This window comes from Mus caroli, chromosome 2 (assembly GCF_900094665.2).
Source record: "Mus caroli chromosome 2, CAROLI_EIJ_v1.1, whole genome shotgun sequence".
Taxonomy (NCBI): domain Eukaryota; kingdom Metazoa; phylum Chordata; class Mammalia; order Rodentia; family Muridae; genus Mus; species Mus caroli.
This window is the reverse complement of record NC_034571.1, coordinates 26,143,511-26,156,945: the sequence shown is the minus strand read 5'-3', so window position 1 is coordinate 26,156,945 and position 13,435 is coordinate 26,143,511. Positions and strand designations below refer to the sequence as shown.

At 48.1% G+C, this 13,435-nt stretch overlaps 2 protein-coding genes across 2 annotated transcripts in view; one reads left to right on the top strand and one right to left on the bottom strand.

Moving 5' to 3' along the window:
* Positions 1-7,448, bottom strand: part of Nup188 (nucleoporin 188) — a 58,205-nt gene extending 50,757 nt beyond the window's left edge. Inside the window, exon 1 of the mRNA XM_021156697.1 lies at positions 7,253-7,448. Within this exon, the coding sequence (XP_021012356.1) occupies positions 7,253-7,448 (196 nt within the window). The remainder of the gene's footprint in view (positions 1-7,252) is intronic.
* A 60-nt stretch (positions 7,449-7,508) lies between these two features.
* Positions 7,509-9,603, top strand: Dolk (dolichol kinase). Its single transcript, XM_021154649.1, has one exon. The coding sequence runs from the start codon at positions 7,826-7,828 to the stop codon at positions 9,434-9,436; it is 1,611 nt and encodes a 536-aa protein (XP_021010308.1). The 5' UTR covers positions 7,509-7,825; the 3' UTR covers positions 9,437-9,603.
* Positions 9,604-13,435: the final 3,832 nt, after the last annotated feature.

The following is a 13,435-nucleotide window of genomic DNA, read 5'->3' as shown; positions in this document are numbered from 1 at the left end:
TTGGTGGCTCAATTCCCAGCACCCACACGGCAGCTCACAACTGTCCGCAACTCCTGATCCAGGGGATCTGACACCCTCACACCTATGTACATAAAATAAAACTAAGGGGAAAAAAAGGTTATGAACATCCGTGAAGATGCTAGGAATCAATCAAATCTGGGTCCTCTGGGACATCCAGTGTTCTTAAGCCACTGAGTGAATAAATCCGTGTGTGAAGGATTTACCTAAAGGTCTCAACACCATTAGCCACCACTGATCCACACCCCAGCCACAGAGGGAAATTTTTATCTATTTATTTTTTATTTTTACTTTTTTTAAAAAAGCCAAGATTTTGACAAGCAAGAAGGCTCAGCAGGAAAGGAACTTGTTCCTAAACCCGATGACCTAAATTTGATCTCTGGAACCCACATGGTAAAATCAAATTTTGTACGTCCACACACCTGAGGTCCACCTGTCTACACACACCTGTCTACATGTCTACACACACCTCTATGAAGCAGACACTATTATTATCCTCAATATATTATCAGGAAATAGAGAACTCAGAGGCCAATAACTGGCCTAAAGTCACGGGATAACACACAGTGCAAGCAGGTGTACACTAGCCATGCCTGAGCTGGGCCACCACAATACTCAAGTTGCAATCAAGATTCATCTTCAGGGTGGAGAGATAACTCAGCGGTCAAGGACAGTGGCTGTTCTTACAGGGGTTCTCAGTTCAATTCCCAGCAACTTCATGGTGGCTCAAAACCTTCTGTAATGGGATCTGATGCCCTCTTCTGGCACGCATGAAGATAGGGCACTCACATACATAAAATACATGAAAAAAGGAAAAAAAATCATCATGTGCTAGATTTTGTGGCTCCAGTTATAACTCTATAGCTTTGGGAGGTGGAATCAGAATGATCAGGAATTTAAGAGCAGGCTACCCTGGGCTAGGTGAGACCCTGTCTCAGAAAAACAACTCCTCCTGCAAACTAGCAAATATATGGACTGCAGTGAGGCTTCCAGTTTCTAGTGGCCAGCCATTACTTTAATACAGCAGCAGCCGGGCTGGTGAGATGGCTCAGTGGGTAAGAGCACCCGACTGCTCTCCCAGAGGTCCAGAGTTCAAATCTCAGCAACCACATGGTGGCTCACAACCATCCGTAACGAGATCTGGCGCCCTCTTCTGGAGTGTCTGAGGACAGCTACAGTGTACTTACATATAATAAATAAATAAATCTTAAAAAAAAAAAAATACAGCAGCAGCCATGCAAGAGGCCATAACAAGTATATGCATCATTACATGCTGAGGGGAGGGCCTGTGAGATGGCTCTTGTCACTAAACCTGGGGACTTCAATTCTACATGGTCTACATGGTGAGACCTACATGGTCAAAGGAGAAAAGCAAAGCAGCTCTCTCAGGTTTTGTCCTCTGATCTGCACACATGTGCTTACGGCACATGCATGCACATACACATACCCACATACACACATGGAACATGCATACACACACTTTCAGCACATGCACACACATACACATACCTACATGCACACACACACATACCCACATACACATGCTTATGGCACATGCAAACACACACATATACACACACATAGATACATACAAATAAAATGAATTTTAATTACAATATGAACTGAATGAAAGCCTGTCAGAGGAGAATGATGTAAGTCCCTTCTAGACTCTAAACTACTTGGAACAGAAAAACAAGTTAAAAACACCAAGAGGCAGGATGGAAGAGGAAATGGTACATTATGAAGAGTAGAATTATTATTCTACTGAATTAAGTGTTATTTATTGAATTAAGTGTTAATGGTCCCTACACCCTGCACTTGTCTGTGAATGATGAAGATGTAAATTGGTCTAAAACTTGATTCTGCTTACAAGCTGGGAAGACACAGTTACAGGGCATGTTCCTCTGGGCACAACATGCCCTCCATCGGAAAGGGAGGCTTAGAAGGCATTAGGAGGAAACCATGATCACAAAGGGTCACTTGTCAGGGAGGGCTCCTACCCAACAGTTGCTGGGGTAGACCCTGACTAGCTACAGTGCCTGGAGAAGCAGTGCCTGTGCTGCAGCCTTCAGTTGTCACCCTGATGAGGTGGGCTTTCTGCTGATGCAGCTACTGTATCAAACTGTTTGCTACAGAGTAACTCTGTGTAGCCCTGGCTATCCTGTAATTTACTTTGAAGACCAGGCTTGCCTTGAACTTAAGAGATCTGCCTGTCTCTGCCTCCTAAGAGCTAGGATTAAAGCTGTGTGCCACCACACCTGGCTTTGAAGTTGATTCTGCATTATCCCAGGACCTTGTAAGTAATCTTACACCCACCACTGGAGCACTCGGAACTTTGGTCTATGTGGCTCCCCTTCTCGCCGAGTAGAGGTGTATGTGTTGCACCTCCCCAGGAAAAGCCTGTCACACAACAGCATATTACATAATCTGCAAAAGGAAGTACTATGGGCAGATACAATGACAGACTCCAGAGGGACACACATCTACATGACAGAATCAGAGGGTGCTAGAAACTACCTCAAGAAGAAAGACTCCCACCCACAGGCCAGGGAAGGATGGGCAGACAGAACAGATGAGGCTGGTACTTGCTCGCAAGGCCAACCAAAAGGCTCAGAAAGGAAACAGCTTCTGCCTTTATCCTACGGGGACCTAAGTGTGCATCACATCTGAACTAAGTGCACAGGAGACAGCCTAAAGCACTGAAACCAAGGATGTAGCTTCAGAGGTCAGACTTTTAAAAATATACTGACTGGGCCTGCAAGGTGGTGCAGCTCTTGCCGCAAAAGCCTTGCAAGCTGTTCTTAACCCCAGAGCACAGACAGCTGACTTAGATGTGTCCCCTGGTCACCTGCCATGGTATCATACTCATGCTCCCTTACACAGAGACACACGCTAATTTTGTTTTTGTTTTTTTTTTAGTTTTTTTTTTTTTGATGGACTAACAAGATTACTCAATGGGTAAAGGTTACCCATTTGCTCACCACTAAGCCTGAAGAATTGAATCCCCATGACCCCCCCCCCCATGGTGAAATGAAAACACAAATTCTGGCAGGTTGTCCCTGACTTCCACATGCACTCCTTAGCAAACACACACCAACATACATACAATAAATAAATACATAGGTGTAAAAATAAACAAACAGGGGCTGGAGAGATGGCTCAGTTAGGAGCACTGACTGCTCTTCCAAAGGTCCTGAGTTCAAATCCCAGCAACCACATGGTGGCTCACAGCCATCTGTAGTGAGATCTGACGCCCTCTTCTGGTGTGTCTGAAGACAGCTACAGTGTACTTACATATAACAATAAATAAATCTTTAAAAAAAAAAAAAACAGGGCTGGTGAGATGGCTCAGTGNGTAAGAGCACCCGACTGCTCTTCCGAAGNTCCAGAGTTCAAATCCCAGCAACCACATGATGGCTCACAACCATCCGTAACGAGATCTGGCGCCCTCTTCTGGAGTGTCTGAAGACAGCTACAGTGTACTTACATATAATAAATAAATAAATAAAAAACCAAACAAACATATAGATCATTAATCTAAAGTTCTAGGAAACAATATAGAACTTTATTTTATTTCTAAGAGGCAAAGGGCCAGCTTTGGCTCAGTGGACACAAATACTTGCTAATCCTACTCAAGCCTGGAAACCTGAACTCAACCCTTGAACCCACACTAAGATGAAAGGAGAGGCTGTGAGGGGGTGGTGTACACAGTTAACCCCAGCACTTGTGAGGCAGAGGCAGGCAGATCTCAGTGAGTTCAAGGCCAGCTCAGACTACAGAGTGAGGTCCAGGATAGCCAATGCTACCCATAGAAACCCTGTCTTGAATCTTGAAAAACCAGAAACTATGGAAGAATTTTGGGGGCTGTTCTCTGACCTGCACACACACACACACACACACCATGGCAGAAAGGAAAGGAAAGGAAAGGAAAGGAAAGGAAAGGAAAGGAAAGGAAAGGAAAGGAAAGAGAAGAGAAGAGAAAGACAAGACAAGAAAAGAAGGGAGGGAAGGCGCCGGGGAGATGAGTGCTATTAAATAGGACCAGAAGCCAGGCAGTGGTGGCGCACGCCTTTAATCCCAGCACTTGGGAGGCAAAGGCAGGCAGATTTCTGAGTTTGAGGCCAGCCTGGTCTACAGAGTGAGTTCCAGGTCAGCCAGGGCTACACAGAAAAACCCTGTCTTGAAAAAAAAAAAAAAAAAAAAAAAAAAGAGGACCAGAGTTTGGTTCCCAGCACCCACATTTAGCAGCTCACAACTGCCTGTAACTCCAGTTCTAGAAAATCAACACCTTCTTCTGGCCTCTGTGGCCACAAGCACACCTGGTGCACATAAATTCTTGCTAACGCACACGCACATACATAAATAAAATAAAATTTAAAAATAAGTAAAGCACAGTGGACACTGAACATTCCCCCCTTAGAGACATCCATCTGGGTGAAACTTTGGGGGTGAGGGGCTACACTTGGCTGCTCCCAAAGAGAATCCAGGTTCAATTCCCAGCACCACAAGGTAACCTACAACCTTCTGTAACTCAGATCCAGGGCACTAACTACACAAAGGTGATACACAGACAGACAGACAGACAGACAGGAAAAATACTTATAGACATGGAAACAATAAATAAAATGTTCATGAAAAAACATTTTAAAGACTTTTGGATGGAAAATAACCCTGAGCTACCTGAGTTATTTGCATGAATACAGTCTGTCTGAGAAACAGTTATAGTCTACACAGAAGCAAACACTGCCACTGTCTACCTGTCCAGAAAGCACAGGCTCTCTTGGAACCTAGGATTTAAGCTTAGCAATAGTTTTTTAACTTTTTTTTTTAAAGATTTATTTATTTATTATATGTAAGTTCACTGTAGCTATCTTCAGACACTCCAGAAGAGGGCGCCAGATCTCGTTACGGATGGTTGTGAGCCACCATGTGGTTGCTGGGATTTGAACTCTGGACCTTCGGAAGAGCAGTCGGGTGCTCTTACTCACTGAGCCATCTCACCAGCCCGTTTTTAACTTTTTTGAGACAGGGTTTTACTGTGTAGCTCTGACTGGCCTGGAGCTCAGAGATCAGCCTGCGTCTTGTCTTCCAGGATTTAATGTGTGCACCACCACACCCAGCCCAGCAATAGCTTTTCAAAGTGTCTTTGCTTTTACACACCCCTGAACCACTCAGACTCTACAATCAACTGAAGAACATCAAGAGACCTCAAAATACCACTGTCCGAACCAACTTTCTGCCACATTCTGAGTGACTTTCACAGGATTCTGAGTGGTTGAAAGAGCATCATTCCAGTGCCACTAGTGCTGGGTCTTCTGCACACACCTGCAACTGCAGCAGCAGAATGGTTGAGGGGTACAGATGGGGTGTCACACTGCCAGCCCAGCCACAGCTACATAAAAAATTAGGTTTCATGGTTACCCCAATAAACTTCTAAACAACAAAAGACTACAGAGATGGCTCAACGGATAAAGCACCTGAGATACGAAGGCCAGATTCAGATCCCCAGCGCCCATTTAAAACGCCAGGCAAGTGTGGCAGCCCACCACTAATCCCACTGCTCAGAGGCAGGAGACAAGGGGAGACAGGAGACAAGCCCAAGGCAAGACAGGGAGCTAAACACCTGGAGTCAGCAAGCTGCAGCTTCAAAGGAAGACCAGGAAACAACCCTGACAGCCTCCACACGCACCCACCCCTGTGCACAAAGATGAAAAGGATTCCCATTTGGAAAAGTAGGAGCTCAAAGTGGTCAGGTGACTTCTAAGACCAACCACAGAAAAGCACTAGGAACAAAAGCCAGGATGGACAGTTTCTTGTCCCAGGTATCAAGCTTTTCAAATACAGCCCACTTCTCCCAACTGCTAAGAAGCATGCTTTTCAGCGCTAAAAGGCACTGTCCTGACAGAGCAAGGCAGTACCTAGAACCCTACTGCTAGGCGCCCAGGCCGCAGGTTGTGACTCAGTACTAGAGGGCTTGCCTAGCATTCCCTAGGCCCTGGATTTGACGCCTAGGACCTCAAAACAAAAGTAAAATGAAAACCCTAGGGTCAGTTAAAGTCCTCCCTCAACGATGGGTTTGCTAAGTTCCACAGAAAGCTGAAAGCCTGCTGGCAAGCCAAAACTTTCCTTTCCTTTTGAAAAATTCATTTTTTTACAGTTTTCATACAAGTATTTATCCATAGCTGTGGATACAAGGTCTGGCATGAAACAAACCGGCCCTTTCAAGGACCACACTTTATCCACAGGAAACTCCAAAGAAAATGTTACCCCTGGAAGGTGAAGAGGCTAATGGAGAGAAAGACCAGCAATGTGTGTGATAGTTACATGTCTGTCTGGGCGTTTCAGGTTTCCACAGGAAACCAGACCAAATAAAACTGGCAGAGTCAATTCTAGGTGACAGGGAATGTTTACATTTAAGGGGAGGAGGGGCGGTGAAGACCCTTTCTGATCTATAATGTGGATACATACAGAGGTCTGGTTAAGGCTTTAGAGCCTTCCATCTGAAGGCTCACGGGGATTATCTCGAGAGCTGAGGAGGGGGGGACTGCCTATGTATGAACTGGACTTCTGAGTCCTGTGGAACAGGAGGCGCCTCTCCTAGTCGTGAGAAATGAATGAGGTAAGGCCTGCACGGCACTTTCCCAGGGTCTGGCGCTAGTAAGCGCTCTTTAAAGGAGAGCAGGGCTCGGAACTCATGTCTGTAATTTCCGCACCAAGAAGGCAAAGGCAAAGGCAAGACAACAAGGAGTTCAAGGCCTGCCCGAGAGGCTAGAGACCTTGCCTCAAAAAAGAAACAAACAAACAAACAAAAAAGCACTCTTTTAAGTGAAAACTGTATGTTTGTTTCGGGGTAATACATCTTGTGTCCGAAGCCTGGCACAAAACCCGGAATCGCATGGAAGATGAAGGCATGCCTGCTGATTGCATCAATATCGGCATCAGCCAAAAATAAAACAAGGCGGGAACTAAGGATGCCCGCGGGAAGAAATCGCGGCGTGGGCAAGGCACACCCGAGAGGGAGCAGGGCTCAGGGACAGCAAGGAAGGGATCGCGGTGGGGTGAGTCTTTCAGGCGACCCCGAAATGTCCCGCAGTGCTTACAGTTAGCGTGGTGGAGCAAGCGTGGGTGTATGGGGACTACCGGAGGCTCAGGGACCACGGAGAGAGAAGGGAGAGCGACAGGCCCGCTCCGAAAGTGTCCTCAGCCCCGCGAGCGGGAACGGTTTGGACCTAACCGCCTCCCCAGCAAGTGTCCGTCCACCCAGCCCGGGCTCGGCTCTGCCACTGCGGCTGAGCCCCGGTCCCAACTCTGGCCCAGCTCCCAGTCCGCGCCTCACGGCCACCCCTCCGCCGCGCCCCACTCCGCACCTCACACACGGCCCACCGGCGGCAGCCGCCATCTTCGCGCGCGCGGCCCGGCCCCGCCCCCATGCGCCGTACCCACGTGACTTGATCCTCCAGCCTGGGGGGGCGTGGGCTTCCATCACGTGGTGGTGGGCGTGGCCGGGATGGGGCTGTCAAGATGGCGCTGCCCTGGTGCGAGGCGAGTCCGCAGTGGAGGCAGTGGAGACTGTGAGCGGTGAAGAGGGCAAACATCTGCTACACCGTAGGTTGACAGCGGAGGCGGGTGACTGGGCGCCGGCTCCCAGGCCTCAGAGTGGCCCGCGGTGGAACACCCTTTTGGAAGCTGGAGAAGGTTGCTGGCTGGGTGAAATTGCTGCCCCTCTGCTTGGCGGGTTGAGGGCCCCAGAGGCCAAGGCGTCCCTAGTCACCAAGCTTCTTCTCCCAAGAGCCCCAGACCTAGAGACATGACCCGACAGTGCCCTCCCCAGGCCCCGGAGTCTGGGGCTGCGCTGAGTGGGTCGGTGCTGGCGGAGGCTGCAGTGGTGTTCGCCGTGGTGCTGAGCATCCACGCTGCAGTGTGGGACCGATACTCCTGGTGCGCCGTGGCCCTTGCGGTGCAGGCCTTCTACGTCCAGTACAAGTGGGACCGGCTGCTCCAGCAGGGCAATGCGGTTTTCCAGTTCCGGATGTCCGCGAACAGCGGCTTACTGCCGGCCTCCATGGTCATGCCTTTGCTTGGGCTAGTCATGAAGGAGCGCTGCCAGACTGCAGGGAACCCATACTTCGAGCGCTTCGGCATTGTGGTTGCAGCTACTGGCATGGCAGTGGCCCTCTTCTCCTCCGTGTTGGCACTGGGCATTACTCGCCCGGTGCCCACCAATACTTGTGCCATCTCGGGTTTGGCCGGAGGCGTTATCATTTATATTATGAGGCACTCGCTCAGTGTGGGTGAGGTGATCGAGGTCCTGGAAGTCCTGCTAATATTTGTTTATCTCAACATGATCCTGCTGTACCTGCTGCCCCGATGTTTCACTCCTGGGGAGGCACTGCTGGTATTGGGTGGCATTAGCTTCGTCCTCAACCAACTCATCAAGCGCTCTCTGACTGAAAGCCAGGGGGACCCAGTGGACTTCTTCCTGTTGGTGGTGGTGGTAGGGATGGTGCTCATGGGTGTCTTTTTCAGCACCCTCTTTGTCTTCATGGATTCAGGCACCTGGGCCTCTTCCATCTTCTTCCACCTCATGACCTGTGTGCTGGGCCTTGGTGTGGTTCTGCCCTGGCTGCACTGGCTCATTCGTAGGAATCCCCTGCTTTGGCTTCTTCAGTTCCTCTTCTACACTGAAACTCGCATCTACCTCCTAGCCTATTGGTCTTTGCTGGCCACCGTGGCCTGCCTGGTGGTGCTGTACCAGAATGCTAAGCGGTCATCTTCTGAGTCCAAGAAGCACAGGGCACCTACCATTACAAGAAAGTATTTCCACTTCATTGTGGTAGCCACTTACATCCCGGGCATCATCTTTGACCGGCCACTGCTATATGTGGCCGCCACTGTGTGCCTGGCAGTCTTCATCTTCCTGGAGTATGTGCGCTATTTCCGAATAAAGCCCTTGGGTCACACTCTGCGAAGCCTTCTGTCCCTCTTCCTGGATGAACGAGACAGTGGACCCCTTATCCTAACACACATCTACCTGCTTCTGGGCATGTCTCTTCCTATTTGGTTGATCCCCAGACCCTGTACACAGAAGGACAGCCTGGAAGGAGCAAGAGCCCTGGTCCCCTATGCTGGGGTCTTGGCTGTGGGTGTGGGTGATACTGTGGCCTCCATATTTGGCAGCACCATGGGAGAGATCCGCTGGCCTGGAACTAAGAAAACCTTCGAGGGGACTATGACATCTATATTTGCACAAATCATCTCTGTAGCTCTAATCTTAATCTTTGACAGTGGAGTAGACCTGAATTACAGTTATGCCTGGATTTTGGGGTCCATCAGCACTGTATCCCTTCTGGAAGCGTACACTACTCAGATAGACAATCTCCTGTTGCCTCTCTACCTACTGATATTGCTGATGGCCTAGTACCAGTAGCAGCTGTGATGGGGAAACAGGGAAATAGAATGAATGGTCCCCACAGCAGCTAGCCACCTGGACACCAAGAACCAAGAGATGGAAAGCCGATTTTGCTTCATCCAGGAAGATGAAGCCAGAAAGTTGTTTCAGACTTAAAATAAAGAAGCAAAGCTCTCCTGGTTTTATTTTTGCTGATATTTAAAATACAAAAAAAAAAAAAAAAAAGGCTTAAGGGCATACACCAATTCAAGGAACTTGAATATGCTGCAGAGCTCCCATTTTAAAATCTGGGTAGAACATGGCTGGAGTACACCCTGCAGGCATCAACAGAAAGCATAATGCTTAGGTATTCCATGTCAGACAAATCTGGTCAGAATCCTTGGCCATACAGATTAACTGTGTGGCCTTAAGAAAGTCTAAGCCTCATCTGGCAGTGGTGGCGCACGCCTTTAATCCCAGCACTTGGGAGGCAGAGGCAGGAAGATTTCTGAGTTTGAGGACAGCCTGGTCTACAGAGTGAGTTCCAGGACAGCCAGGACTACACAGAGAAACCTCTAAGTCTAAGCCTCAATTGTTCTATCTGTAAGGTGAGAATAATGTCAGCCTGACTGGATACTGGAAGTCTCTATTGAGAGGAAATGTGTAAAGTGTCTAAGTATTCAGCCTCGGTGTCAGTGAGATGGCTCAGTGGGTAAAAGTACTTGCAAAACAAGGCTGAGGACTTGAGATCAGTACCTAGAACTCACACAAAGGTGAAAGGAGAGAACTGAGACTACAGGCTTGGTCTTTCAACATCCACATGGGCATACTGGCTCATGCACACCTCCACAGGTGTCACACCCACATATGCTAATAATAATAATAAATTTAAGTGTTCAGACTGTGACCCACCCATGATGGGTCAGTAAGAGAAAATGGCATTATTACCCAAGAGTAATCTTGTCTCAGCAAAAAGCTAGCCAAGATAGGAGGAAGATAGCTGAGTGTACTTGGAAGCCAGAGTGACCTTTCCTCTCGTGGCTTCACTCAGAGGAAAAGCCCAAGAGGGAAAGAACTGAATGTACCAAGTGTCGCCTGCTTTGCCTAGGAAGAACAGAAGGGAGGCCATAGGTCAGCTTGTGTCCATAGAAAGGCTGGAGAAAGCTGGCCCCACCCTGCCTCTGCTACCCAGAGAGGAGGCAAAAATAGGATGAACCCAACAATCCTCACAATCCAGACCTGTCCAAACCTGTATTCATCTCTTCTGGTGCAGAGTCCAGATCCATAAAGGCTGGGGACTTCCTGGAGAATCTGTACCAGTTCCACAGTAGGTGTGGGTGCAAGCTGTCTAGTTCCATGCCTGAGTCTCCACATCTCCCAGGGTTCACACAGAGCCTGGCCCGGGGCAAGAACTTGGTAGACATTGACTAGACAAATGAACAGTTGCCATCCTGAGAAGATAACAGCAGGAAAGTAACAAGCCCTATCTTCACAGGTTCCCCTCTCTGTTTGAAAGGAGGTGGCCCAATGTAGGAGAAAGTTGCCCATCGGCTCCCTGCAAAACACTCTACTGGGCTTTACAGTTGGTAGAGGGCTAGACCTGGGCTATAGAAGTGGTTGCCCAACAAATGGGGACACAGATCTGTGCCAGGCCTCCTGTCAGTAAGAAAGGAAGGAGAGAGGGAGGTGAGTCTGTAACCCTGGCCAGGAAGAGACACTGAAGGATCACAAGTTTAAAGTTATCATCGGCTACGTATTAAGTTCAGGGTCAGTTTGGGCTATGTGAAATGCTATCCACCTCTCCTCTCTCTCTCTCTCTCTCTCTCTCTCTCTCTCTCTCTCTCTCTCCTTATTTGAGATGTAGTCTCACATAATTCTGGCTGGCCTGGAAGTTGCTAGTAGGCTGGCCTTGAACTCAGAGATTACTGCCTGTTCTCCCTCCCTTCTAGGATAAAGGCATATGCTAAGACACCCTGCTCAAAATATTCTTTTAAGGTGCCACCAAAACAGCTCGGTGGGTAAAAGCATGTGTCCCATGTTAGGGCTGGAGAGATGACTCAGTGGTTAAGAGCACTGACTGCTCTTTCAGAGGTCCTAAGTTCAACTCCCAGCAACCACCTGGTGGCTCACACCCATCTGTAATAGGATCTGATGCCCTCTTCTGGTATACTCATAAATAAAATAACGCTTTAAAAAAATAAGTCAAAAAAATTAAGGCAGGAGGTGTTGACACATGCCTTTAATCCCAGCACCTAGGAGGCAGAGACAGATGGATCTGTGAGTTCAAGGCCAGCCTGATCTAGAGAGTGAGTTCCAGGACATCCATGGCTATATAGAGAAACCCTGTCTTGAGGACAGCATACACCTTCACTCACAGCACTGGGGCATGTAGAAGCAGGTAAATCTGTTAGTTCAGGGCCAGCCTGGGCTACACTGCAAGTTCTAGGCCATCCCAGCAATAAAACTCTGTCCAAAATAGAAAAAACAAAGGGGGGAGGCTGGAGAGAGGGCTTAGCAGTTAAGAGCACTGACTGCTCTTCCAGAGGTCTTGAGTTCAATTCCCAGCAACCACATGGTGGCTCGCAACCACATGGTGTCTCACAACCACCTGTAATGGGATCCGATGCCCTTTTCTGGTGTGTCTGAAGACAGTGACAGTGTACTAACATAAAATAAATCTTAGAAAGAAAGAAAGAAAGAAAGAAAGAAAGAAAGAAAGAAAGAAAGAAAGAAAGAAAGAAAGAAAGAAAGAAAGAGAAAGAAAGAAAGAAAGAAAGAAAGAAAGAAAGAAAGAAAGAAAGAAAGAAAGAAAAAGAAAGAAAGAAAGAGAAAGAAAGAAAGAAAGAAAGAAAGAAAGAAAGAAAGAAAGAAAGAAAGAAAGAAAAAGAAAGAAAAGAATGGGAAGTTGCCAAATGGCTCCATGACTAAGCATTGGCCCAATGTGTGCAAGGTCCTGCATCTTCACTTCCACCACACAAAGAGGGAAGGAGCCCAGCCAGCAGTGCAAGCCAATTGTTGCCAATAACCCTAACCTAACCTAACTCTAACCCACTTACTGAAGAAAGCTTGAAAACCTCAAGTGTAAAGTATGTGGACTGGGCAGTGGTGGCACATGCCTTGGATCCCAGAGCTCAGTAGGCAGAGGCAGGTAGATCTCTGTGAGTTCAAAGCCAGCCTAGTCTACAGAGGGAGTTCCAAGACAGCCAAAGCAGCCGGGCATGGTGGCATATGCCTTTAATCCCAGCACTCGGGAGGCAGAGGCAGGCNGATTTCTGANTTCGAGGCCAGCCTGGTCTACAAAGTGAGTTCCAGGANAGCCAGGGNTATACAGAGAAACCCTCTCGAAAAANNAAAAAAAAAAAAAAAAAAGACAGCCAAAGATACAGAAAGAAACCCTGTCTCCAGAAACAGAAAGAAAAGGTATGTATGATGGCGTGATGCTGGTGTATGATATGGGGCCCAGGGCCTTGTCCTTAAAAACAAAACAAAGCCAAGACCAGTGCATCTGTGATCCCAGTCTGCTGATTCCTCTGTTTGCAGTATCTGGCCAGTGCTCCACTAAGCAGTAGTGGGACCTAGTAGTTCTGGAAGGTGTTGCTAAGCACACTAGCTCAAGAGTGACCGGCAGGCCTTCATTGACTTTGTTAAACAGTATTACAAGGCCCTAAGAAAGGAAGGCCCTGGCCTGAGATCCAGGCCCAGAAAGACCAGAGCCTGGATTCCTAGCTCCAGGGTTCTTTCTCCTTTCCTAAAGAGGAGAAAGAGGTTGGAGGTTAGACACTCAGGCCTGAAGGGGACTGGGTATTTGTGTGACCTGAGTAGGTCACTTGACCTTTGCTGGTCTCTAGTCCTTGATGCATACACATTGCAGAGACTCTCTTCTTGTAAGGACTAGGAGATAAAGCTGAGTGGTGAGTTCCCACTGAATGTTGTTGCTCACTATTGTTATGTGTCACCACACCAAGCACGGTGGAGTGCCCTTGATGGCTTTCTGCAGGGCTTTAGTGAGAGAACGATGGATAGAGAAAG